This window comes from Anabas testudineus, chromosome 1, assembly GCF_900324465.2.
Source record: "Anabas testudineus chromosome 1, fAnaTes1.2, whole genome shotgun sequence".
NCBI classification, from domain to species: Eukaryota; Metazoa; Chordata; class Actinopteri; order Anabantiformes; family Anabantidae; genus Anabas; species Anabas testudineus.
In genome coordinates this window covers 26,129,052-26,157,041 of record NC_046610.1, presented here as the reverse complement: position 1 = coordinate 26,157,041, position 27,990 = coordinate 26,129,052, and the positions used below count along the sequence as shown (strand labels likewise).

Here is a 27,990-nt window from a genome sequence, read left to right as displayed (position 1 = left end):
GACAACAACCACTAAGTTGGATCAGTTAAAGAATCCTGCTTTTTTATAGGTTTTAACATATATTGCCAACAATAACTGTATGCATATGTTTGACTCTGTTTTTCAATGGTGAATTTTCAGTCACTCTTTCTGCAGATCACTTTACATTCTTGAGTTTTTTTAAATCCACCCATTGATTTTCAGCAGGGTTCAGTTCAGAGGCTGTGGGGGTTCTGCCAAAAGCTTCAGCTTGTGTAAAACTTCACAGTGGGCCGAGTGGTGGAGGGCTGCTTTGGATCATCATACTGAAGTCATTCATCCTCCTATCTATGCAATATTTTACACGCCACAGGCTGATGCACAAGATCACAGCAGAAAACATACAACCTAATGATGGACTGTTTAGTGGACGGTGTAACAAATAGTCTGCACAAGCTTTGCACATGATGTCATCACTGACATAAAATGACCATAGTTTAAATTACGTTTGAAGAAATGTGTGTTTACTGCAGGAGTTGGATTTAGGGTCTGTAAACATTGTGCAGTTTGTCCACAGATGTCAGTACTGTCAACCTTCACATCTGTCTTACATTTTAGTTAAAAAAAAAAATAAAGGAACAATGCAAAATGACAAAAAAACACCATATATATACACCCACACACAATACTGTCTGTACACAAAACCAAAGTCATAACAGTCACTGGATTAATTTAGTGAAGAAAAAAAACAGGTTTGTTGCCGTTTTACATTTGTGCTCCCTAAAATCCTAAACGCTGTGCTGAATCCTGTTCCAGCCTGTAAACATAGTTTTATATTTAATACGTCTATACACTGCTGATGGAGCAAATGGGGAGAATGAACATTCAACAAGTAAAAAGGAAAAATAACCCTGGTGTTCAATTCAAGAGTTTAAAGGAATATTCTGCTTATTTGTAGTTTTTCCAAATTACATTTGAGCAAAATTGATCCCAAAGACACTAGAGGTGGAGACAATGGCTCCATCATCAGCAGAAACAATATCTTTATTTGCAGCTTGTACCAAGAAACACTGATTTTAGGAACTGCTGCTGCTGCTGCTGCTGTTGTTGTTTAAAGTGTTGTTTCAGTAAACTACAGGTTTGGACATGATGCATAAGAAAAATAGATGTGCTAAAGCATTTTTTGTGTCGTTTCCTGCAGCAGTCCTGTAACGTTTGTGTTAGTCCAGACGCTGAATGAGCTTCTCCTCCATCATACAGTAGAGGGCAATGTGGGACAGATCAGAGATGAAGGCATCGCAGGCTCGTCTGCTGATGTTCTTACAGCCTCTGAGGTCCAGCAGAGTCAGAGAGGAGAGGCGCTTCAGATATGACAGACAGCTGTCCGTCAGCTCGTTGCAGCCTGGACACAAACAGAATGAGTAATGACACAAGTCCTCTTAAGGACTTCAACAAAAATACTGCACTAGTACAAATGGAAATAACTTTTGGTACCCTTTCATTCAAGAAAGAACAGCCCACATTGGTAGTCACCAAAGATATAATAAACAAACATTAACTCATGAAAATCAGATATTGCTTTTTAGTTGTGATTTAACAGAAGCATAAAAAAAATATAAATAAAAATAAAAAGATGTTAAATATTTGACCACAGGGACTTGTTAAACTAAAGTGCGTCCTGTAATTAGCATCACAGTTGTTTTCAAACTTCTAATCAGTCACTCTGGGGGGTGGCTGTGGCTCAATAGGTAGAGCAGTTGACTGCCAATCACAGGATTGGTGGTTCGATTCCCGGCTGCCATGTCACATGCCAAAGTGTCCTTGGGCAAGATGCTGAACCCCTAGTTGCCCCCGGTGAGTCAGGTCAGCTCTGCCATCGGTGTGTGAATGGGTGAATGTGACGCAGTGTATAGCGCTTTGAGTACCAGCTAGGTAGAAAAGCTCTATATAAGTGCAGAACATTTACCATTTACTCTGTCTAGTTAAAAGGTGAAAAGTAGTCACTGTGCTGTTTGGTATCATGGTGTGAACCACACTGAACATGGACCACAGAAAACTAAAGAGAGTTGTCTTAGTAAGTTAACATGACAAACATGTTAAAGGTGAAGGCTGTAAGACCATCTTCAAGCAGCTTGATGTTCCTGTGACTACAGTTGCACATATTACTCAGAGGGTTAAGGTCCACGGAACTGTAGCCAACCTCTGCACGTGGAGGAAAAGAGGACAGTCGATGACAAATTGAAGAGACAGATAAAGAAAGTACATATTGACAAGCCACAAAGCTTCAGGACTGTTCTGAAGTGGCCTTCTGTGAGTCCTGATCTAAATCATATTGAACATCAGTGGAAGGAGCTGAAACATGCAGTCTGGAGCAGGAACCCTTCAAACCTGAGACAGCTGGAGTGGTTTGCCCATGAGGAGTGAGGCAAGACACCAGTCGATTGCCTCAATAGGTTCTGCAACAAATACTAAGTTAATGGTGCCACTATTTTTGTCCAGGCCAGTTTTATTAGTTTGTTTTTCAAAATGTTTCTCAAACATGTTACCCTTTCTTTAATAAAAGGGTACCAACAATTTTGTCCAAGTCGGTAAGTCCAAATCAGGACACACAGACATGTAGAAAAAAGCAGCAATAAATGGTTGAAAACAGGAGCATGTCTGTACTGTTTTCACTCACCTGCCAGCGTGAGCTCGGTCAGATTGTTGCGTGTGTGAGTGCCGGCTGCTGCCAGCAGGGCGACGGATGACTCCGTCACGTCCCTGCAGTAAGCCAGGTCCAGCCGCTCCAGCTGAGGCATGTGCCGCTGCAGCAGCCTCAGAGTGGAATCACTGATGTCCAGACCAGACAGACGCAGCGTCGCCATGTTCCTCAGTCTGCTGCGAGATGACTCGGAATCTGTAAGAAAGACATGGAGGTGGACGTCACCACACTCTGTGTTTATTAGTGTGCAGTTCTATTTGTCATTCTATTTGTATTTCCATTTGTCTCTGAGAAGGCAGACAGCAGGTCTCTGCACCCCTCCTCCTGCCACTGGTAGTGATCCAGTGCAGGACAGGAAATGACCTCAGCACATCTGAGTTAGATACCAGATACTACTACCTCTACTACAACTACTAATACTTCTCCTACTGACCAGGTGGGGTGATGATCTCTTTAATCTGGCTGTCTGTAATGCCCTCACACCAGCGAAGGTCCAGGAGCCGCAGGTAAGGTAGAGTCGGAGAAACCAGGGCTGACAGACAGGACCAGGACAGACCACTCACCCTCAACTCTCTCAGACCTGAGGACACACACAAGCAGACAGTGAGAGAGTGGGTGTGAGTGTGTGTATTGCCATCATTTGGGGGATCAGCATGAGTTTTTAACCTTTGGAGTGAGGACATTTTAGCCAGTCCCCCCAATCAAAAGAGTTTTTAATGAGCAATTTGTGTGTGTGTGTGTGTGTGTGTGTGTGTGTGTGTGTGTGTGTGTGTGTGTGTGTGTACCTGGGAGCCTGGTGAGAAGACAGTTGAGCTGTCTCTTGGCCAGAGAAGTCCAGGACAGGTCAAGAGAGGTGGGCTGGCGTTTGATGATGCCTGCCAGAGCCTGGTTACTGAGAAAGCTGCAGCGACTCACGTCCACGTGGCTCCACAGACGTTTGTCACAGCTCCTGTGCAGGACAGCGAGAAAGAACTAGTTTAGGACAAGATCACAACTCAGGCCAAGTCAAACACACACACACACACACACACACACACACACACACTGCATGTTATTGTGTTGTGTCTACACACGTACCACTTATACCAGGCCTTGCAGACGGACATGCAGGCCAGGAGCTCGGCTCTGCTCAGGTACCTGAACACAGACACCCACACCTCCTTCTCTCCTCCCCTCTCACTGCCCACGTCCTTAAAGGACGGCAGAGACAGCAGGGACGGAGGGGACAGTGAAATGGAGCTGGGAGGAGTAGCAGCTTCCTCTTCTTCTGAGGAAGACGCAGAGCGATCTCTAGTGCTTCTGTCGCCTTGGCTACCCCGCAGGCGTGGCCTAACACAAAAGCAACAAAATACTGTGTCAATAGTGATGTTTGTCTATTTTTATTTATTCTTCTACTGTAAAACTTAACCCTCCCCCCATGAACTCAAGACTTAATGAGAGTGAAAAATAGTTTTCTCTAGAACATAAAGGAAGCAACTGCATATTTTCTTCCTAATGTTTCCAAAGCGCAGGGACCTACATTCTACCCTGTCCCTGAAAGCCTCCAACACACACAGAGCAGAGGCAAATGATAGTTTGCAGTCTGGCAGGAAGAGGACCCAGTAGCAGCATGTACTCTACCTGCCAGGTCCCCTTGAAGCACCACTGTCAGCTGTGCTGTCGCTGCTCCTGAGTCGTGAAGGTTTGGACAGAGCTGTCTTTCTTTGGATGAAGCCCTGCTGACCACCAGCACCCATTGACATTGTCCTTGGACCCATGGCTGCCTCCAGCTTTGGAACTATGGAGCCTGGGCAGAAACAACATCTCTCTTTCGTTACGGGACATTTCTGTACACTACACTAACTGCCCAGGTTTAAACGTACAACACCGTCTTACCAGAGTGCCTCTTGGCCTTGTGGGGGCGCTGTAGAGTGACAGTAAGGTAGGAGCCGCTCAGCATATCATCGCTCAGATCAGACATCAGGAGGACTGGGGGTTCTGGATCTGAATCCCAGCGTCCGTCCTCCTCCATCTCTTCCTCCTCCTCCTCCTCCTCGTCTTCCAATGTGTCCATCTCCTCCTCTTCAGGGTCAAACTCCTGTCCCTCGCTGTCATCATCTACATCTTCGTCGTCGTAAGTCCTGCGCCTCTTTCTGCCTCGATGATGCTGTTGTTCTTTGTCTCCATCTTCGCTGTCCTCCTCGTCCTCCTCCTCCTCTTCATCATCATCATCTTCATCTGATTCATCAGACTCGTCTCCTCTTCGCTGCATCCTGGAGCCTCCACGCACTTTCACCCCCCGTCCCCTGCGCCCAGCCTCCCTCACGCCCACCCCCCGCTTTAGCTTGAGGACAGACGAGGAGCCGGGAGTTAGGAGGCCTCCTCTAGTTCCTCTTGGGGACGAGCCTCCTCTCAGAAGACCTCTCCGGTTTGTACCAAACCCCCTCCTGGAAGATTGGCTCCCTGCTCGGGCAAAGAGTGCCATCTTCCTTCTTTGAGACACTGCAGAGATGACAGATGGATGAGAGGATTGCTCAATCAGAATAATGTGGTCACAATCAAAACAAAGCAACCAATGAGAGCAGACAAACCTTCATCGTCGTCGTCACTGGCGGAGTCCTCGCCATCGCGGCTGTGTCTCTGTCGTCTGTAAATCTTAGCCATACGAGCATCCAGCAGGGAGGAAGATTTCCGCTTCTGGAGGTGAAAGAGGGGAATGAAAGAAAAGTAGGAAGACAAATAAGAAGAAACGAGACAAAGACAGGAGGAGGGAAAGCAGACACAAAAAATATTAGTCACAAGACCTTTAGTGAAAGGTTCATTCAGAAATGAACTCAGCATCCAAAAGCACACTCACCACTGGGTGGCCTTCACCTTTGTCACCTTTAGACTGCTGGAAGAAGAGGAAAGCACAGATTAGAAGCAGTTTAAGAAACTGACTGCTACATCTCTAAAGGCCCAGTGCTCTGTTGCTCTGCTGATGTCTTTGCATTGTGAGCTGATAATATCTCTGGACAAAAACTGTTGTCGTGATAGACAAATATTTAATATCTAAAATACTGATTATTGTTAATCTGAACCCCAAAGACAAGTCAGAGTGATTTATACAGAGCTGCAATGAATTTAATGTTGCAGCTGGTAACCATGAAGCTTATGTAATTTAACAATCAAACGTTTTCATTCTAATACATTCTTTTAATTATTATTACTTTACAGGCTTCTGTCCAGCAGACAAAGATGGGGAAATGTAGTATACCCAAGTATAAAGTAGCAGAAAATGAGAATACTTGAGTAAAAATACTGCAAAATTGTACCATACTTAATCACAGAACAAATACATTTAGTTACTATGCCCCACTGATAGTCATATAAACAGCTGGGGTTGTAGAGAAAGCCACAAAACAAGGGGAGGAACGTGAAGTAATGCAGTGTAGCTTTTGCTGAAAAATCATCATCATCATGCTAACACCACAGACAAAAGAAACCAAAATAACAGTAACATCTACACTGATCTGACTCTTTTGAACATCAACCTCCTTTAAAACTATGTAAAGTCATGACCGAAACTCAAATAGAAAGTCTGAGTGAAGAGCTCCACTGGACGCCATCAGTTCCTCTAACATCTTTGACAGTGCACTGCTTACATTTACAGTCTTAACTGAAGCCCTGAAGAGTAAAAATAACCCACATCAACTTCTTGTAATTAGTCTGAACCAGTTACAAAAAGCTAATCCAGGCTATTTTGGTCTCTGGTCCTTTGGTCCTTTGGTCCACACCTGCTGTTTTGATACAGACCAAACTGAAAGGTCTGATGTTCTGGACACCCAATGACAAGTCTGGACCAGGCTTGTTTCAGGAGTTTGTATAATGTTCAGAACCCTCAGAACAAGATCATTAGGTTTCCTCTCGGTCACTGACAAGGAAATATATACATGTATACATCCTGAATTCATGCAAATAATCTTCTGCTCATTAAGACTTGTGATCCTTGATCAACATGGAACCAGTTTGTCTTCCATTCTTTAGTTTTTCAGTGTACAGTGATATTTCTCAGAGATTTTCTTTTTTTTTTTTTTTTTTAACTCATCCCTGTCTTCTTCATCTTCAGCCCTTTTAAAATGGCAACTCTCAATCAACTGCATGAATTGATGCTACAATAGTAGACAGCTGCTCCTTTAAGTTGCCACGTGTAGTTTTGAATTAATTTTCAACCCACACAAATTTGGGCACTGTGTTCAAAGCGTTACCAGACCAGGCTACACTTTTCAACCAACACAAACATGGTCCTAGTACTGGTTCAAACCTGGTTCTAGTTGCAAACCTAAGACTCAAGCTAGAGAGCCACATCATTAAATCACTAAATACTGTACATACAACTCTGCTTTCTTAGCAGCATCAACACAAGGTTCTATAAAAGTGATGCTCCTAACTTTGTGAGCCTGAACTGTAGGTTCAACACATATGTGCTGCTTACTGATTGATGCTATGGAAAGCCTTTAGATTTGGTATGTTTTGATTCTTGTGAACACTAGACAGAGTGTTAATGTTACCCTTGGTTAGCTTTAGCCTATAGCTAGTAAAACAGCATTAACTATGTTGGTATTAATCACACTGCAGTTGAACAAATCTAATAAACAAATTTGGCGATGTGATAATCCAGCCTTTGGCCCAGTTTCAGCAGTTCTTGGTTCTAGACCAACAAACCCCTGCAACAGTTGCCACTGTAGAAATGCAAAGAACTGGTTTGTAAATAGGTGCTGGTTCTGAACCAACCCTGGAAGTAGCTTGGTGGGAAAGGGGTATAAGATGAGCTATGACAAAAATCATCAAGAAGGTGGAAGAAAGCAAAATAAACCAAGATGAGCTTAAGGCAGCTTCAACATGAAGTTGTCTAAGAATCTGAGAGAAGTGGCACTGCTTTTGTATAAACTATGACAAAAAATATTAAATAGGAAGTCATTCCTGACATTTAGATCAAGAGATAAGTGTGTTCTTTCAAAAAAGATGGAAAGGAAAAAAGAATTGGGGTGCACGTGACAGACGAGTGGATGTACGCACAGTAGACGGCACCTCTCACCAGTCTCGAGCTGATTGGCTGAGAAGGCAGAGAAGCCGCCACCAAGAGAAGCGACGCTGAGGAGGAGGAAGAACAGGAAGGAAGAGGAGGAGGAGGGAAGAAACCACAGCGGACCACCTCCCCATCCTGCTGGGAGCCCACAGGACCCCCTATGGTAGCAGAGGGCCTGAGGCCCAGCCTGAGGACCAGGGGGCCATGGGGACGGATGTGCTGCTGGTGGCCGGCAGCCAATGATTCGTCGCTGCCTGATGACTGACGGAGCTCAATTAAATTTATAGGAAACAGAAAATAAAACAACCAAAAAAAACAAAAACAAATTAAAAACAATGAAGAAACGATGAAAAAACAAACAGGAGACACACAAAACCCATTAACTCACCCAAGTGTTTGAACCCTGGGTTTATGGAATGAGTGCAAGAGAGCAAAAGACTGTGCAGTAGTGCATTTAATATACACTGCCCATCCAAAAAAAAGAAAAAGAAAAAAAGTCATACACTCTGGCGTTGGACCACCTTTGGCTTTGATTACGGCACGCATTCACTGTGGCATCGTTTCGAAGCTTCTGCAAATTCACAATACTGATTCTTGTTCAGAGCTGCGTTAATTATTTGCCAAGATCTTGTATTGATGATTGGAGAGTTGGACTGACGCGCGAAGCCTTCTCCAGACCACATCCTAAAGATTTTCAAAGGGGTAAAGGACTAGCCAATCCATGTGTGAAAATGATGTGTCCCTGAACCATTCTTTCCAAATTTGAGCTTGATAAATCCTGGCATTGTTTGAATGTTGCTAAACTTAGACCTGACCAACTGTAGCAAACACAGATCATAGCACTGCCCCCACAGGCTTGTACAGTAGACACTAGGCATGATGGGTGCATCACTTCACCTGCCTCTCTTCTTACCCTGATGCACCATCACTCTGGAACAGGGTAAATCTGGACTGATCAGATCGCATGACCTTCTTTCATTGGACAGTTCTTCATCAAGTTTTAGTAGTTTTATCATCTTCTTTGATGTTTTCTGTGTTTGACTCATGCTAATAATTTGACATTTCTAAAGCAGATTAACATCTTTTCCACGACCACAGGATGTGTCTTCAATCATAGTTGTTTGAAAAATGAGAATCTACTCACTGCATCAGTTAGGGCTAAATAACTTGTTGCAAGCAATCATGCATGCAGTAATTACCATTTGCCTAGTTAAATCCAGGTGGTGACTTTTTTTGGACGGGCAGTGTAAGCAGATACAAGAAGCAGGGAAACCTGAGAACATGTTTCAGTGTAACCTGTGTGTGTGTGTGTGTGTGTGTGTGTGTGTGTGTGTGTGTGTCTGTGTGTGTGTGTGTGTGTGTGTGTACAGTGGGTACCTCTGGGTCAGTGATGCCCTGGACACACTTAGGACACTCCCAACAACTGGGCAGGTCTTTGTTCACCACTCCTTCACCCTGAATCTGTTAAGACAGATATTGACAACATATTAGAAACAGGATACCTTTATACCTGAATACTGATCTTATAACTAAGGTAAAATGGTGAAATCATAGCAGCCTGATGTCTGCTGACCTATGCTGCCTTTTCCACTCACTGATGACAGTCAGGATGGTCTTCTTCACATTTGGCACAGAGAACTGTCTATATTCATATGGTGTCATAACAGTCCCTAAATGTTTTCATTGTAGATGGTGAAATGGTGACATTCTTTTTAAACTAATCAACAACGTTTGGCACAAAGTGATGAACCACAACCCATCTTTGTTTGCAAAGACTAAGCCTCCTTTTACAACCACTCATAATTCCCTCACCTGTCACCAATGAACCTGCTCATTTTCGTCATTAGGACGGTGTTAGTTAGTATTTTAGATACTTTTTTGCAGTAAATTAAATTACAGATTTCATTCTTTTTTATTTTCTTCAAATTAAGATTGTCTTTCTTCATCGTTATGATAATGTGTCGTTATGATGAGTTTATTCTGTCTCTATTCATTTCTGACTGTTTCGAAGTTTAAATTAAATTACCATGCCCCATTTGTTTTCAGCATTGAGTGCACTGCATTTAATAATCCAATTTACAACTAAAGATCTATCCTCTCTGCAGTGTGTGGTTCAAAGTGATTTTTAAAATAAGCTACCAGATATATCTGACCAAGCTGTAATAGTAAGAAATATATCATGGTGCTGGTTCATTACAGACAATCAGATGGGTTTATTGGTGCTTTGCAGTTACCTGCTGAGCTAGATTAGACCGGCGGCCTCACCTTGTAATAATTTAGTCATCTGATCAATGTTAAATAAAAACAATAACTCTATTAGTCATCATCAATTTCTGACAACTTTCTGTGCGTTCCTCTAAGCAAACAACTATGCAAGTCCACTAAATCAAATCAAAAATATGGACAATAGATCAGAACAAGTATTGAACAACCATTTGAACATGTGTAGGCTCTAATGCGGCACAGCATTTTTTATTCCTAATCTGTAATTGGTTAGCAAAAAAGACCTGACCATCCCATGTTCAATTGTGTTCTGTTCCATCATGAGACAATCTGTATAATTAGTATAAGTTTTTGACACAAGTGTAAGTAAGTGTTGTACCGTAAGGCAGGCAGGATGGACTATCTGTGCACAGTTGGAACACTCCATCAGAGTCAGCGAGGGGTCTCCAGTTTCCTCCTGATTGGGCTCCTTGCAGATCTCACACACAGCAGAGAGAGGAAGGCCCGGCTGGAAGGGACAGAGTAGAAGTTACAAAACAAGACATGTCCAGCATGTATGTATTTATAGGAAGGAAGAAACCAGAGCTTACAGAGAGACACTGTCGTAGCACACAGGTCTGCTTGAGCTTCCCTGGTCCTCCAAACTTCTTCATGTCTCTGCAGAAGTTACACTCTCCACACTCTGGTCTCATACATGCTTCACATCGCTTACACCTGCAGAGATGCAAAAGGTTACTGAGGATGGATAGGTGGATGAATGGCCATAAACTTGCCAAGCTAAGTTCAGATGAACTGACAAACATAAATTACTAAATGTGTTCTCCTCTCTCCCACACGCGCGCGCCATATTACCTAACCCTGCGACGCCTCAGGACAGACATTGAGGATGCTGGTTTCTGTGGTCGAGGGATGATGGGTGTAGTAGCTAGTTTGGGACGTGGAGGTGGTGTAGGAGGAGGAGGAGGCTGGTACCACGAGGGCTGAAGGAGGGAAAAAAAAACAAACAATGATTGAGGTTAACGCCACAAAGTAAATTCAGTATCTGGCCAGCACTGTGCTCAAATGTAGTATGTTTATATAAATCCTAGAACAATGCCATTTCATGTCTTTTCCCATTTGGTATTTGTTGATAATATACTGTGAGGCTGAGACGTTCCCCTCACTAAGAAAAAGCTGTAAATATATAGTAAAATTTCATTTCTGTAATTTCATGGTGTATTATTGCTGTTGCCACTTCTGCTATCATGATGAATTTCATCTATACTTTATTAATGTTCTTGTGTCTGTAAGTGAATAGTGCATACCCTCTTTGGCCATTTGACGATGGGTTTTCCTGTGTAGGACAGCTTGGGATTGTCATTGGCGTGTTCCTTCAAGAGAGCCTACAGCACAGCAGAGACAGCACACACACTTGTAGCTTGGACAACATTAAATATGAAGAAGCAGAGGGTTTCATTACACATTCATACCTTGATGTGTGTGATGAGTGCTGGGGCATTGTGTATCCCTGCTGGGACACACTTCTTGTTGGAGGGCAGAGCCTCCAGTTTTCCCAGTAGGTTCCACAGTCCTTCAAGCTCAAGAGGAGTCAGATGAACTTCAGCTGCAGGCTTGTCAGACTGCTGCCCTGAAGCCTCTTCATCACTGTCACCGCCTACATCTCCCACCTGCTCGCTGGCTAGATCTGAGCTGGAAGGCTTTTTCAAACCTGGGAAAAAATGAGTTACACATTCTATTTAACACTAGCCAACACAAAAGGCCAGTGATGCATGGTTCTACTCGTCGTGTGTCCATACCAATGCCCAATGAGTGTTTCTGAAACTCTGGTGTCAGATAAGAGGTCTTGGTCAGGCTAAAGACGTAACGCTCCAACACATACCAGCCCATCTCGTAGTAGAAGGGGTAACGAAACTTAACTGGCACCTGTGGTGAAGGAAAAGAGGGGGCACTTAACTGTAAAGAAGAAGGAAAAAAAGCATAAAAGCAAAAAACAAACACATTCTCTCAATTACAGTTTGTAAATCAGTGTGGTGCCCCTACCCGCGTCCTGTCTTCTATGTTACAAATGTTAAGTTGCATAGGGATGTTGAAGCTGTGCAGGAAGTTTCCTCCAAACACCATCGAGTCCACAGGGGTGTAGACGGCATGAATCCAACCTGCATGTAACACATTAATGTTGTGTTTCTTTACTGTGTAGTGAGTCAGTGTGTGTCCAAGTCTTACAGTTGTGAGGACATTTTTAAAGGGCAGGTTGAGGGTTCGGATTGAGGTTAGGGTAAGGAACTAGGGGATATTTTGTGCTGACGAGTTCACTCGCAAATTCAGGCGGACAAATGTGTGTGTTTGTGTTTAATGTTTACCTGAGGGTATGATGAAGGTGCAGCCCTGCTTCAGTTCTATCCTCTGGCAGTCTGCTACTCGGTCACCCAGGAAAACGTCCCCCTGTTTTCCTGACAGCACCCAGTTTTCATACAACTCCAGGTTCTGAGGTGTGGGAGGGATCAGCCAAAACACCTGAAAACACACACCTGCAGTTAGACATACACTCACAGACAGACAGCAACATAATATCACTGTTTGATTTGACTGCTGAAGGGAATAAAAATAATTCCATCATTCATCATGGGCTGTGGCCCCACCTTGCTTCCTCTCAGTATGTGGTACCACACTGAGGTTCCTCCAAAATCAATGTGAAAGTCTGTGTAGCAGCCCTCGACACTCATGAGACAGTACCTGCACAGAAGCAACAACATTTCCATTTTATTTTATCTTTGGAATTATACATGGATTTGATTGTGTTGTTCCTTCAGCTACATCCTCTGCAGAAACAAGTGAACATGGGGAGACATACTTCTGTACTTTGGGGTACTGCATGTCACTGATTGAGTTGGTTGAGTCCCTCTGTCTCTCTTTCAGGTGACGAGGCCACATGTTGTCCACCCAGTCTATTAGATCTACCTACACAAAGAGGGAAATGAGACAGTGACAAAAACAGTTGGAAAAACAAAGACCTACTTTACTGTTTCTGATATACCACACAACACACTAATCACACTCCACGTGTTTTCCAAACTAACTATCCTTATTTCAGACTGTGTGGACATACTGTGAAGGGTCTCTTGACCAGGTTCTCCAGCTTGGTGTGGCTGAACTCCAGGCTTATGACATTGTAGAGCTTCTCTCTCTGAGCTGGAGGGGTCTCATAGTAACGTGTCCACTGAGCCATGGACATCTCTGTCCCCTTCTGAGTGCTCACGTCCATCACATCGATCATACGTCTGCTACCTGACATTGATGTTAACACATACATTTTTAATAATCAACTTTTAAGTTAGGTTTGTGTTAAGTTTTTAATACTCATAATTAGAATCTTATCTTCTCTGAAATTTTAGTTGGTTTTACAGTTTCATCTTACTTAAATGCTTGTAGTAGCAGCTAATGAATAAGTTCCTGTTGGATGTCTTACCAACTAATGTCTTGACGTAGTTGACACTGAAGTCCGGATCAGGCATCCTACAGAGCAATAGGTTACTCAATATAAGGTTGTTTGGTTTAAAGCATGCAAAGAATGTGTTTTGGTTTGAGCATGATAACAATAAAAACCTAAAGTATTATTAAGAAATATAAAGAAGATGCCTACTTGATTCCCAGTCCATCTGGCTTCTCAAAGATAATTGGGTCCCTGAGACCGCATCGCTGGACGTACTCATATGTAAAGTCTACAAAAAAAAAAAAAAAAAACAACTTATATACACAGCAAAAATATTCTCCTCTATTTCATTGTAAATTTTTTAACACTCAGTAGAAGCTGCTTGGTTTTGTATGATCCCTCACTCCTGGCTGTGTGCTGTTAAAAGGCCAAGTTGCTGCGATGTCAAACAGTCATGTCTTTAATGAAAGCATTTACATGCACTTAAGTAACCACCTTACTGTAAATCTGCACATGCATGCAGAAGATCAGTTAAGTGTGCTTTCCGTTCCATAATTTGGAAGCATGGCTTGCAGATTTTGGCTGTATAGTGACAGAAGATGCTGCTTTTTTTCGCTGTCTGCACGTCAGGGCAAACAACTCAGGTGGTGATGTACAGGTTACGTATTATGTATATATATATTGAGTTTTTCGGTATTGATGTTATTGTGTATTTATGTTTGTGTATTTATGTTGGTGTATTTTTTTTTCCTTGGATCTTTCCTGGTTGTGGTTCCTTTTCTTTCTGTCTGTTTTGAGAACAATGGTAATGAGGCAAACAATTTCCCTCTGGGATCAATAAAGTTTTTTGAATCTTGAATCTTGAATAAAGCTATTTTTTAAACTAACATTTTGTATTAGTTTTCATTTTGGCTACATGCACGTGTCAGAGAAATTAGCTACCTGGACAAATTAGGTTTCTCTAATCCCCTATCCCAGTTACAGAAAAAGGTGTCTCGTTTACATGAAGGTTAAAAAAATCGTCTCACTAGAGGAAGCTTACTCTAACCTGGTTACTTAAGTGCATGTAAACACACTGATTGTTAAGGTTAACCCTTTCCACCACAAACACGACAAAGCTCTGTTCACATACCTTTTCCCTCCATGCGAATGACCCGGTCAGAACTAAACCTCTGACTGCTGACCTTCTCGTCCAGGTCAAACATTCTCCTTCCATCAATCTCCTCATCAGAGATACCATCATCATGGTAACGTCGCCGGGTACCGGCGCGCTATGGAGGCAGACATAAAAGAGTGAGTAATAATAACACAATACACAAGAGACAGTAGGGGACGAAACAAGCACATCAAAACCTGGATAACAGCAGTAATCAGGCATGGCTGTGTCATAAAGAGCATTTTCTCTCTCTAAAATGTGCTTTTCTTTCAAGGCAGGCTTTCAGAAAAATATCTCAAAACTTTGCTTCCAGATTCAACTGTGCAATAAGCTTAACACCGTTTATGGCCCCAACCTTGGCTTTGGGGGACATTACACTCATATTACTACAAATATATATATATATATATATATATATATATATATATATACACATATATATAAAAGCAAACATGATGCAGTGACTGCTATTTTAAGCTGTATGTCCTACATTTCAATTTAAAGGCAAATATACAATCACAGCATCACTGTAGACTTACACCACAGTGGTTAAACCTAGCCCCTTGTCAGGGGCTGGACTCAGACACTGTCGTTGTTTTTATTGTTTTTCATAACGTTAAAACTAAGAGGGAAATGAAAATAAACACACAGCTCCCATTTCAGGTCTCGCCTTTAACGGGCACGGCTTTAATGGAGGGTAAACAATGAGCGGACAAATTCACCTTCAACTTACCAGCCTTTTGCTGTAACGTGCTTTCAAATCCTCCATTATGACTAGAAAACAGCGTTTAACAAAGAGTACTAATGCTTCCCATCAGAAATATGCCTTTAACAGCACCGTAGCGCCACATGGCTCCGTGGAGAGGTAAACAAGCGGGCGGTAGGCGTGTGTTCCCAGAAAGCGGAGTGGCTAACTGCTGCCCTCCTGTGCAGCTAACCTTAATACTGATGAGAACACGCTCTTTGTATCTTCTTCCACGTCTTAGCGGCGCTCTAAAAGTCGTCTAGTAACATTTCATTCACTGACTATGTGAGAGTTATGATACAGCCGGACTCATTAAAGAGGCTAACTACAATAACCTTACTATACTTACTAGACGTGACCATTTAACAATATAACTGCATTTAGCGTTATGGGCACCATCACCGTCTGAATATGGTTACTCGAGCTTTACTCCTTGTCTTTAGTACTCGAAGTTGTGTCCAGCTAATTTTTAGAAGGCGTACTGCTCACAATCAGTGGCAAATTCAACCTGACCTGAAGCTGCATTTAAGTACCCAGATTCGGATATTTCTATTAAACTGCAAGTGCATTTTTGCTGATGTTTGTTGTAAGCGTTAGTATAAAGTTAAAGTGGTATCCGAACGGCCGCCATTTTCCATCTAATCACAAACATAACTCTGTCCCGCCCACAAACGAAATTAGAACCAATCACAGATGTGCCGGCGAGACATTCATTGGACTACAACAGTGTCACATTTCCACACCGTGATTGGACAGGATTCGCCAAACACCACTGGCAAACTACCAATAACAACACATTCGAAAACATGCTGATATCTAATTGGTTAATATAGCTCAATGCCGTTACTTACTGGACAAACACACAATAAGCCAAGATAACTAACCAATCACACGATGATCCAAAAGACTAACCACCGCCCCATAACCCAATATACCATGTCATCATTCAGAAATAACCACAATTACCCCTACGGTAACTTATTTTATAGTGCTCACCCCCATATTCACACAGGTCCTCCCACCTCCAACCTCCTGCAACGATCCGAGAAGTGTGACGCCTTCTGTGTCCTGCGTCTGCCTTCCTAAAGCCTCGGATCGCACGGGCACGTTTTGTAGCCTTCACCTCTACAGGGAAGTGCCTTTGGGTCCATAAATGGAAGTGCACTATGACCAAACAGTTCGGGATTGGCTGGAAAATGTTGCATGGCTATTGTGATTGGTGGCAATGACTTGTCTTTCAAACCGCGCAGCTAGAATACGGCGAGCGAGACGAACATACAAGACGGCCGCGCACTTCTAAACAAGATTAAACATTAATAATTACTCATAAACCAAATCAATAAGGCTAATCGAATTTTCGTCAGAGGATGCACTGCGCTACAAACACGTTGTTCTTAAAATATAATCATCCCTTAAAACTCCAACAAAGTGTCAGGTAGTAAAAACATATGCTGGTAAGAGGTGACGCACAATCAAAGTATCACACACAAGCTACAACAATGAAGGTGAACAGCAGTGCTGGCTTTACTAAACCATGGTTAACATAGTTAACAAGCTGCCCAGTTGAATCTACATTTCTCTCCGGAATATATATATTTAAATATAATAGCATTTTCAGTATACTACGGTTTTAGCCTTACAGGTACAGACCTGGCTGAGATGGTGGCTTTTCTCGTCCTGCGGTCACGTGGACGCCCACAACAGGTGCATTCAAAGACATGTTTACTACACAGAAGAACACATGCTGTGTAGCACCCATCATTTCTGCAAAGTGTTCCACCTCAAGCAAACTACTGCTGGGCAGTGTCAGAGTGAACACACACCAGTAGTCAGCAGTGTGGAGGAAGGAGTCACAGCACATGCTTATGTAAAATATGACATGAATTGTACCATGAGATGAAATCGATAGCATGCAAGTATTGGTACGGTTGTATGGTTTAATACAAATGCCAGACATACATACAAAAAAAAAGAACAACAGCTGCCTAAATACATATGATACTGACTTCCTAGAGCTGATCCTGATGATGAGCAGGGTGGTAGTCATGCATTCATGGCTAGGATATGACATGTCCTCTGTTTCATGACTATAACAACCTTCCCAGTGTGAAATAATCCATCTTATAAGTTGATAGGCCGAAAAACATTAAAAAAACTCTCACCTACGAAATCTTTATTGAAAGGAAGACTGAGACACACAAGGCCTACAAATGGAGACACCTACAAGCTAAAGAGATTGCTAACATTTGGCCACACCACACAGACTCTTGACTATTACTTCAAAATCTCAATGTAACACCTGCAAAAGCTCCTCAGGATACTTACATAAACCAATGCATTATTTTAAATGATTTTTAAATTAATGAATGATGATAATTAGTCAAAACGTCTAAATATTTATGGGAAAAAAGGCAAAACAAAATTATACTTATAAAAACCAACATTACCAAACCATATACCTAACACCATTCAAATGCATACAAACACTGCAACAGTGATTATATTAATTAAACTAATGACTCCTTAATGTGTATGAAACATTTTCTTTGAATCTTCATTGTAGCAGTTTATCATTACGTCATGGTACATCAGGTTCAACAGCAATCTAACAAAATGCAGTGTAACCGTTTGTTAGTACACTATCTGTGGTGCCTTCATTGTCCAGGTTTTTTATGGGTGTTGCACTGCTCTAGTAGTTAGTTTAACTCTACCCTAATTCCATATAGGCCTTGATGAGTTCTGATGACCTGAAACTCTGTTTGGCAGATAAATTACATATATAAGTCCTGGAGTCAAATGAACATCCATTCTCTGTCCTTTCTGGACATTCTCAAGCTTCTGTCTGTGGATATAATATGAACATGGAATACCTTAAAAAGTTGTCATAACCTCTTCAGAAACAACTGAGAAAGAATGCAATTCTGTGCAGCCTCTATTTCTAAAATGAAGAAGTTGAGCTAAGCTGAGAGCCAGCACTCTGTTTTGAGACCAGCTGGCAGCAGCTCTGCTTTGGCCTTGTCCTCTGCTGTGTGGACTCAGCTGGTGGGTGTCCTCACACAGGATTTCTATTTAATGAAGCTGTAGACAAATGAGCCAAGGACGATGGCCAGGATCACGCAGCAGCAGAAAATCATCATTTGTTTCTGGAAACCAGGAGATAAAAAGATGCAGAAACAGAAAGGAAGATGGTGTTACAACACTGTGTTTGAAACCACTCAAAACGAAATCCAGAGACTGCAATATATCAATCAAGCAATCAAATTTAAGTCATATCCAAGCTGAAGTGGGGAACAGGATAAAACCCAAATGGTTTAAGCCCAGGACCTCAAACTCGTAATAAATATTTTAAACATTTGAAATAATGTATTTTCATTTAATGAAGGAGTTGTTTGTGGTTCTATAATTAATTACACCTATAGTTACCACAGATATACACTGCACTAAGGGAACACTTAAACTACAGTGAGCTCATGCTCCTGATGAGATGACGGATGTTCTCCTGAGATATCTCCTCGCAGAACTGATCAGGGATCAGGGCATCAGACTCCTGGTCTGTGGTGTGATGTAGTGTCAGTGGTGGAACGAGACATGATGTCTCGAGCTGCTTAATTTGATTCAGGTCTGGGGAACAGGCAGATCAGTTCATAGCATCAACGCCTTCATCATGCTTCTGGGTTGTTGTCCTTCTATGGCCCCCTCCACGTCTCCTGGTATCTCCTCTATGCTCTTGACACTGTGCTGGGACACACAGCAAACCTTCTTGCTATACTGAGCATCAGTGTTCCATCCTGGATGAGCTGCACTACCTGAGCAACTTCTGTGGGTTGCAGACACCGCCTCATGCTGCCTCTAGTGGTGAGGGCAATTGCAAAGTGTGCCATTGTGGCACATAATGACTATAACATATTGTGAAACTCTACAGCTGTTGTGTTTATGTATGAATCTTGTTCTGCAGCATTTGGCTGAATTTAAGCAGAGAGCATAGTCCTATACACCTCAGAATTAATCTAGCTACTCCTGTCAGCTGTCACATTATAAATAAACACCACCGTGTTGGACACATGATGTGGTTGCTTTGGATCTTGATATGTTCCTTTCGTCATCATTCTTTTCTCTTCTGGTTCAATGAGTCCTGCACTTATTGACTTCATTTATTTTCCATGGTATTCCACGATTTTGCTGTTGCTGAGCTGCCATTTAATTCCTTATTTTTCAAAACTGACCAAACAGTTGAGTTTGCCACTGCCAACATTTTTGCATTCTCTGCAATGGGGTTATTTTCATTTTTTTTTATTTTCTTGCACATTTAACTTTTTTTAACCTCATGCAAAAACCAACTTGATTGTACGTGTACTCAACAGTATATAATAGCTGCAGATAGATAAATAGTAGTGCTGGGTGTACCTTGGTATATTTGAGTGTCGTATCAATGAAAGGTGATCCACAGTTTAGTCTATACTGACCACACTAGTTAGTTCAGTCCAGTCTTTGGCTTATAGTAGTAGTCATTAGAACACTGACTGTCATGTGAAATGTGAAGGAGTCATGAGGGGCTCTTTCAAACACTTAAGGAGTAGTAATATTTTTATATTTATCAAAACTAATAATAAAAACTGCATTTCATCCTTTCAGGAATCTTAGAAATGCACAAGGTTCCCCTTCCATCCCTAAGACAGCAAAATGAACATGCTCGAGCAAAGCTGGTTTTGCTCTGTGAACAACAGCAACAAGGCAAAACAGACACTGAAAACAATGAGGTGTTTCAGTGGATCTAAGCTCATGACAACAGAAAAAGTAGCACACACTCAGACTTGAGCAGTAAAAGTGTGATAGAACTCCCTCCTAAGGCATAGGGGCCTTGTGCGCATCCAGTTCCTAAACCTGGTATCAAGTAGGTTAGTGTTGGTGTTGTTGTTGTTATGTATGATTGGTTAAATGAACTCGAAGGCTTATGTGAGGTATGAAAGTGATCTTAAGCCTGAAGGTCTGTGCTCAGGTCAGTAGAACCATGTGACTATGTCACTGCTGAGTCAACTTACCCTGCGTGCCTCCTGCTGGAATTTAGCTGCTTTCTTGGTGTCGGCCACCGCCCTCTCTACGAAGCCCACCGACTGGTCCATGTTGCTCTCAATTCTGTCAATCATGCTACCCTGGAGGAGGACGAACACACAGATAAAGAACAGATAATAAGCTGTGTGTGTTTGTGATTTTGAACCATGCAGGAACAATGTGTCACACTGTAGGGACTGAGTTCAGCTGACCTGATATCTGATATCTGTTCCAACAAAGCTGTAGAGTTTCCCCTGCACAGTTCTGGGAGCATTTGGCAATTATAGTACTCAGAATGCTTTTATTATGTGTTTATAATATGATATCCTAAAATATAGTTAAACTATGGTTTAATGTTCCATACAAACTGCATTAATGACCATTTGTGAAGAAGATAATTTATGTTCAGAAGTTATTGTTTCACCAAACAAACACAGTTCAGGGCAATTCTTCAGAAATACAGAAATAAAACAGGATGAACTGCTTTCCAGCAAGCGACTTCACAACGTACAGCTTTCACATCACCTTTCCTTCCACCAACAGATATGCTGCCCTTGATGGAACATCAAACGTTGATATTTTGAAATGAATAAGTCTCATTTGCTTAACTTATAATAGTAAATGATGTGTGACATGGCTCGTAGTGTAGTGTAGTGTCTATCTGCTGACAGGTTCTATTTCTTATGCACTTTGAAAAAGGACCACCTGTGAGCCTTCTACCTTGCTCCATCCACAGTGTGCTCACAGACTGTATCACAGCCTGGTAGGTTAACTTTAAAGAAAAGTCACCCCAGAGGACATTTTTAGACAACATCATGACACAGGATAAAAGGCACCCTGTCCCCACCTTTTTGCTCTGTTACCCTCTGGAAGGTGATACAGAGAACTAAATACTGACACGTCCAGACTCAGAGACATACCTGAAATGAACACAGACTCTCTTCCAGCTGCCAACACAATACCTCACATGCATATTTGGATATTATGAAATCACTTTAATTAAATATTTCTTTCTATACTGTGATATTTCTTATTTTCTTAGTTTTATATTCATTTATGAGGGTGATGGATGGATGTGTCCTACATCTGTCCTACATCCATGGAGTTTCTTGTTGTCAGACATGTTGTCGACTGGTGAAACTTGGAATGCTTTGCATTCCCAACTAGAAACACTGAACTAGGGAATGTGCATTGAAGACAGCTTTACATTATATCGCTGCCATTATTCACAGTGGTGGCTAGGCCTCCCCCTAGTGACCCCGCCATTCCCATCACACTGCATTTTGTAATAATTTGTAGCCTAAAAGGGCTAAAAATTAGAGAAGTGCCCAGATTGGCAGCATTAAGTCTTGTTTGAATCAAAGCTGTACTTCTCTCCCTCATCAACACCACTCTAGTGACCTTAATGCCGGCTGCTTGAGTGAAGCTGCTCAGCGGCCACAGGTCAGACTGTGGATGTACTGGGTAGCTTCCAGTGGGGATTATGTTGAACTGTATGAATGTGATCAGGTTGTTCCTGCAAAACACAGGGAGACTCAGTCTTCACAAAGTTCAGCAGTTGCAGGCAAATAATCTCTAGATGGGATGGATGTCACCTCGGCCCAACTTTTTATTAAATGTTATACAATCTTAGCAATTCTTTACAAAGGCACAGAAAAACATCTTACTTCAACTTAGCATAGCTTTTCAAACCTTTGCGCTTTCAGAACTGTAAATCTGTCTGTACTGTAAATCTATACCTGTGTGTGTGTGTGTGTGTGTGTGTGTGTGTGTGTATGTTTGTACCTGGTTCTCAACCAGCATGGCAATATCAACGAACATGTCATGGAGCTCTTTAATGCTGCTTTCCAACCTCATGATGTCTTTGTGACGGGCCTCAATCTCGTTCAAGGCCTGCTGGCTGATCTTAGAGTCCACAATCTGAGGGTGGGAGGAAGAAACCCAAACAAAGACGAGGCAAGTCAGAAGAATCAGAAATTAGTCTACTAATCAACTATAATATTAGCTCTGCTTTTAATATTTTCTCTGGGTTTCTCCTCTCTGCATGTATTAACATACATAGATCTCCATGCCGTCCATCTTACCCCAGCAGTGAAGACAGCAGAGTTTCCTCCCTCCAGCATCTCTTCCAGTTCCTCGTCAGTTGTCGCTTTCCCCGCTTTGAGGGACAGATAGACAGTGTTTAACATGATATGGGTGACATGACAAAAGGAGGGAGCACATTTAGAAATGTAAGTAGTAATTAAAAAGGTGTTATGCCCAAACTGAAAGCTCTGCTTTTAGGACAAAAATAATTGTAAATTTGTAAAAAAAAAAATGTAAAAGCTTTGTACATTAGCCCAAATGTAGTATCAGTGGCATTAATTCTTTTAATTAATCTCCATACAGTAGCTGAAAGTGACACTTGTCCTGTTACAACTGCAGCCAGTATGTAAGTTGCTACAAAACTGTAGTTTAACAAAAACATTACACATACTTGAATTTGAATAATAAATGCTTCATAATTGTGGCTTATTTATCATTATGAATCATGATTCAGTCTAAAATTCACTCAGTTCTTTTCCCAAAGAGTCTCCATTCTGTTCTAATCACAGGCCGAGTTCCCACTACCTTCTGATGGTGGAGGACCAGTGGTAGCTTGAATATGTTCATGTAATGTGTTGATGAAGTTGCACATGACTTCTAAAGCCATGTCCAAACGACTCCAGTATCAGTATTGGGTTTAACTCAAAGCCAAAGCTGTGTCCATATGTGGTCACAGTATTTTACCTGAATGGTGGCATAAGCAGCTGTAACTTACTGATCTCCAGCTGTCGAGCGATTCGGCCTTTGCTCTTATCTCTGAAGTCCATTTGTGCCTCGTTGTACTTTGTCATCACCTCTACGAACTTCTTGGCCAGGATAGCATGCTGAAAGTTGAAAGAGTGCTGATAAAACTGAATGTCAACCTGTGATTTCTTACAAACTGAGGAAGTCCTGTTAACTCATTAATTAGTAAGACAGTAAAGGAAAACACGTTACAAGGATTAAGATTAAATAAGCATTTGGTATGATCGCATTGTAATTTAATCACTTATAATTGTTTTTCAGTATCAGAACATCAAATCATGAGCTCAGTTGACTAAATATATTATGCATTATTTAGTTAAGTCAACAAATTAACCAGCAATAAACCAACAGTTTTCCAGCTTTTCTATAGTCTGTATAAATACAGAGACACTAAGCACCTCTTGTTTACTCAAAGTACCGAAGTACACAATAGGTACGATTATGAGGTACTTTATGTACCATTTTATGTTACCTTTATGTTTACTCTGCAGAAGGAGAATATTGTTTCACAGCTTGAGTTGTAGTTTCTTTTGCAGAGTAATTAAAACCAAAATATGATGAGCTAATAAATGTTGATGTGTAAATTATGAAGCAGCTGTTAGTTAGTTTTTCACCACATTTAAATCTTTGAATGTTTGTCAAATAACTCTGGACTAACTGTGATACATGTATGCTATTATGTGATGGCATCAAATTCAAGAATGTTTAAATACACCATTTATATGGTGGTACTGTATTATTACAGTATTATAGTGGGGTATTTTATAGGGAAGTGCTTGTACTTTAGCGTAAATATTGATTGTTTGTGTATGTCTACAGCCTCTCTATAAATATTAAAGGTTTGAGTTAGGTTTTTTAGAGGAAGCATTCAAAATGTGTTTCATTTACAGAGGTCAGATGTTTTTGCAGACAATTTTCACCTCCAGAAGCATCAACATCTTGACCTTTAACCTCCAGTTCTACACACTGTGTGTTACTGTTGTACTGTCTCACCTGGGACTTGCGTATCCTGAGGTCTGCTGAGGCTCTCTCATCTTTGTTTGACTCAAGCTGGCGCTCAATACCTGTTGAAAACACACCAACAACAGTCAGTAAATGACCAGCACTGTGGGCCAGCTGTTTCTTTGACAGAGACTGTGCATGGATGTTACAAAGAAGAGTACTGCACTGGTCTTTGCCAGAGATACTGACACAGATCTGTGCACATGTTGACACTGTAATACCCAAATGAAATACAACAGTTAGAATTATGGTTAAGGATGCAGTATTTCCAGCTGTGATAGGTTAAACTAATCATTAAAACTGGCAGGAGGGAGCAGTGATTGGCATTTGGACTCACACTACACTGTGCAGATGTTTTTTTAGTTAGCATCTCAGGGGAGTCAAATCTTCAGACCCCACAGACTATAATAACACTTGAGAACAAAACGTGAGCCTAAAACCATAAGAAGATCAAATACTGACTCTTTAGCTTGTTTCTGGCATTGTTGGCCGACTTCTTGATCTCATTGGTGAGGGCTTCAAGGTCATCTTGTGTTTCTGAAAGAACCATGAGAGCCAACAGAGATTACTATGAGCAGCAAGAAGAGAAACTATGACTGTGTTAGGCCGTGAAACAAGTTCAGGTGGGTTTGTGTAGGAAGACATTACTCTGCTCAGATGTCGGGGCCGACAAGATGGTTGAATAGAGCTTTTTGATTTCTGTGACACTCTCATCAATCTTATCAATGCTGAGACGGATGTCTTCAGTCTGAAACCCAAGCACACAGGGATCAGTAATCAATAAACACATTTTTTGTTTACGAACATGAGGAACAGAAACAGGCAGACAGAATACCTGAGCAAAGAAATCATCCATAAAATCTTTGCTCTCCATGGGAATCTCAATGTCATCATCTCCAGCATCACTCTTCTGTTAAACACACACACACATATACAAATGAAAAAGCTGTCAGTGCTCACCTTCAGCGGGTAATGAACAAGCATGTACCCCAGCAGACTTATTACACAATCTATCAAACATAGAAATATACAACAGTCTAGGGAAAAAGAGGTCTACTTCCTTCTGGCATTAAATTAAAAACAAGACAATGGGAACAAGTGAGTCACAACTGATCTTCAAGCATTTTCTGGTAATCCTTGTACCTATATGTAGCACAGAATTTTTTTTTTTAGTTAACTGCATGCAGTGATGTCATTCTACTTATAATGACATATTTACAAAGAAATGATACTGATTCCCAAATGTGCTCTTTTGTACAGTTTAGGTCAAATCAAAGCAGACAGTATCTCCATATACTGCACATATTATACATGATGGTGCAATAGGTCTGTGCTATAGCAACTGCTCAATATATACAACTGCTCCACAGTTGTATATATTGCAAATATTCTGCCTACCTCCTTGAGTTGAGACAGTCGGTCCTTCATCTTGACAAATAGATAGATAGATAGATAGATAGATAGATAGATAGATAGATAGATAGATAGATAGATAGATAGATAGATAGATAGATAGATAGATAGATAGATAGAAAGATAGATAGATAGATCTGAGACAGCAATGCTTTCTCTACCCCTTCACAGCTATTAAGATGGCCTCCAAGTTATCCCGGAGGAAACGATCAGTTCCTTCAGTGAATCCAGGAGATCTGAGTGGAGAACAGTAGTCAGAGTCAGAGAAAGAGCAGCAAATATAAAAGGGAGTTAAAAAAAAGGTGAAGACAGTCAATCCTGACATGAATGGAGGGCCCTGGTTGTTTGGATGCTCTTCGGTGAACTAGTATTTGTGGTCAAACTAACCTGAGGTCCCTCTAAGCCTCTAAGTACGGATTAGGACAGCAGTGTCCAGGGCGATAAACCTCTCTCAACCCCCCCCACCCCCTTCCCCCGATCACCCTTTCCACAGCTAGTACACATAGTTATCAATTAGGCTAATGGACAAATATAGCAGTGCAATTTATTACTTATTATTTACGTTATTAATTTCATTGATATAAAGTTACGTAAATGGGGATGTTACAATGAGCAGGATCACATATGGTCTATATATGTTGGTATGTAGAACATTGTGCTGTTATAGTCAATCAAGTAAAATATTTACAAGTTGTTGGATACAACTTATCTGACCACATAACACATTTCCACTGGCTTCTATCTATCTATCTATGTATGTATGTATGTATGTATGTATGTATGTATGTATGTATCTATCTATCTATCTATCTATCTATCTATCTATCTATCTATCTATCTATCTATCTATCTATCTATCTATCTATCTATCTATCTATCTATCTATCTATCTATCTATCTATCTATCTATCTATCTATCTATGTATGTATCTATGTATGTATGTATGTATGTATCTATTTATCTATCTATCTATTTATCTATGTATCTATCTATCTATGTATGTATGTATCTATCTATCTATAGAAAGTGTACCTCTCAATGTCTTGAGATGACTTCTGTTGTGATCAGGCACTATAATGATTAGCTATTTGAACACTTACATGTACTAAATTATTGCATGCAGAACTCACTTTGCTGATAAATGCTTGTGCACATAAAGCAGTGTTTGGAGAGAGCATTCCATCCAGCAGACACTTTTCACTACTTCAACTATGGTACTGTAACATCTCTTTGAAAACTTTAAGAACTTCCTCTGTGAGCTCATCTATATAGTTGAGTGTTGTATTGTTGTGTTTGCACTGGTTCTTCTTTCTTGATTTGCACGAGTCCTTAAGCCACTCTTCTTAGCAGAACCAGCAGATTATTTGGATCTCTTTCAGTAACTAGTTGCTTGCAACAAGAAACGACTCGGGATGCCTATTAGACAGCTTAGACATTTTACTACAATAACTGATGAACTGTTAAAAAGATGGACATCACTTTATGATACATAACATTGTTGTCAACACCCCAATATTCACATTGAATTAATCAAAAGCGCCAGGTTTAACAATACCTGATCACAAGGAAATGTAATGTATTAAAATGTTACTAGAAATACTATATGTGCCAAATCTTATCTTAATTTGAAGAGGTGCTGTTGAAGCTACTACTGTACTACTGTATATATGTTATATCTCTGTTTTAATAAAATATTTGCTAATAAAACTCTTGGAAGCTAGTCTCGTTCTCCAAGACAGAGAATTTCCACTTAAATTATGTTGTGTTATGTATTGTGTAGTAGAAACCTTCTCATTCACTTTAATCTCAGATGAGGAAAAGCAACAACTCGTAACTGGAACCATTAAATGTTTCAGGCATTTGATGAATCCCTTAAACTTAAAATTACACAAAGATAACCTGAGTGAATACAAAATGCAGTTTTTAAATGATAATTTCATTGATTAAGGGAAAAAAGCTGTCACTATGTGAAAAACGAATTGCTGATTCGTTAGATTTAACCTGCCACACCCAGGTCTGATTACTACCATACCTGTTGAATCAAGAAATCACTTAAATAGAAGCTGTCTGACAATGTAAAGCACACTAAAATATAAAAGACTCATTACAGAAACAAATACCATGATCTAAAGGCTTTGTGACTCCAGCGAATCATAGTGAGAGCCATTATCCACAAATTGAGAAAACCTGGAGTAGTGGGTAATCTTCCTAGGAGTGGGCTGCCTACTGAAATTACTCTAAGAGCACAACAACAACTCATCCAGGAGATTATAAAAGAACATCTAAAGAACTACAGGCCTCACTTGCCTCAGCTAAGGCCAGTGTTCATCATTCAACAATAAGAGAGAGAGAATAGACAACAATGGCATCCATGGGAGAGTTCCAAGTCCAAAGTCAAAAAGTGCTCATCTCCCATTTTTCAAAAACATCTCAACA

General features: G+C 41.0%; 2 protein-coding genes across 6 annotated transcripts; both read right to left on the bottom strand.

Annotated features, from left to right (window-relative positions):
* Nucleotides 1-21: 21 nt before the first annotated feature.
* On the bottom strand, nucleotides 22-16,950 carry kdm2aa (lysine (K)-specific demethylase 2Aa). 5 transcript variants are annotated; one of them, XM_026359823.1, is made up of 26 exons: nucleotides 15,249-15,309; nucleotides 14,492-14,630; nucleotides 13,570-13,648; nucleotides 13,396-13,442; nucleotides 13,036-13,214; nucleotides 12,781-12,887; nucleotides 12,569-12,662; nucleotides 12,290-12,443; nucleotides 11,970-12,085; nucleotides 11,726-11,852; nucleotides 11,399-11,637; nucleotides 11,234-11,311; nucleotides 10,782-10,909; nucleotides 10,520-10,643; nucleotides 10,309-10,437; nucleotides 9,084-9,167; nucleotides 7,716-7,967; nucleotides 5,496-5,531; nucleotides 5,230-5,335; nucleotides 4,535-5,140; nucleotides 4,280-4,445; nucleotides 3,737-3,988; nucleotides 3,445-3,608; nucleotides 3,093-3,239; nucleotides 2,636-2,854; nucleotides 22-1,360 (listed from the first exon to the last, which is right to left on the bottom strand). In XM_026359823.1, exons 1-26 carry the CDS (start codon nucleotides 15,282-15,284, stop codon nucleotides 1,179-1,181), a joined length of 3,990 nt encoding a protein of 1,329 aa, XP_026215608.1. In that variant the 5' UTR covers nucleotides 15,285-15,309; the 3' UTR covers nucleotides 22-1,178. The 5 variants fall into 5 exon arrangements, with proteins under 5 accessions (XP_026215608.1, XP_026215607.1, XP_026215606.1 ...); XM_026359822.1 differs by lacking the exons at nucleotides 7,716-7,967; nucleotides 15,249-15,309 and adding an exon at nucleotides 16,911-16,950; XM_026359821.1 differs by lacking the exons at nucleotides 7,716-7,967; nucleotides 15,249-15,309 and adding an exon at nucleotides 16,257-16,463.
* Nucleotides 16,951-18,325: 1,375 nt separating this feature from the next.
* On the bottom strand, nucleotides 18,326-25,568 carry zgc:165520 (SynN and SNARE domain-containing protein). The gene is made up of 10 exons (XM_026360251.1): nucleotides 25,539-25,568; nucleotides 24,976-25,050; nucleotides 24,789-24,888; nucleotides 24,603-24,677; nucleotides 24,132-24,202; nucleotides 23,110-23,218; nucleotides 22,394-22,467; nucleotides 22,095-22,229; nucleotides 20,300-20,410; nucleotides 18,326-18,403 (listed from the first exon to the last, which is right to left on the bottom strand). Exons 1-10 carry the CDS (start codon nucleotides 25,566-25,568, stop codon nucleotides 18,326-18,328), a joined length of 858 nt encoding a protein of 285 aa, XP_026216036.1.
* Nucleotides 25,569-27,990: the final 2,422 nt, after the last annotated feature.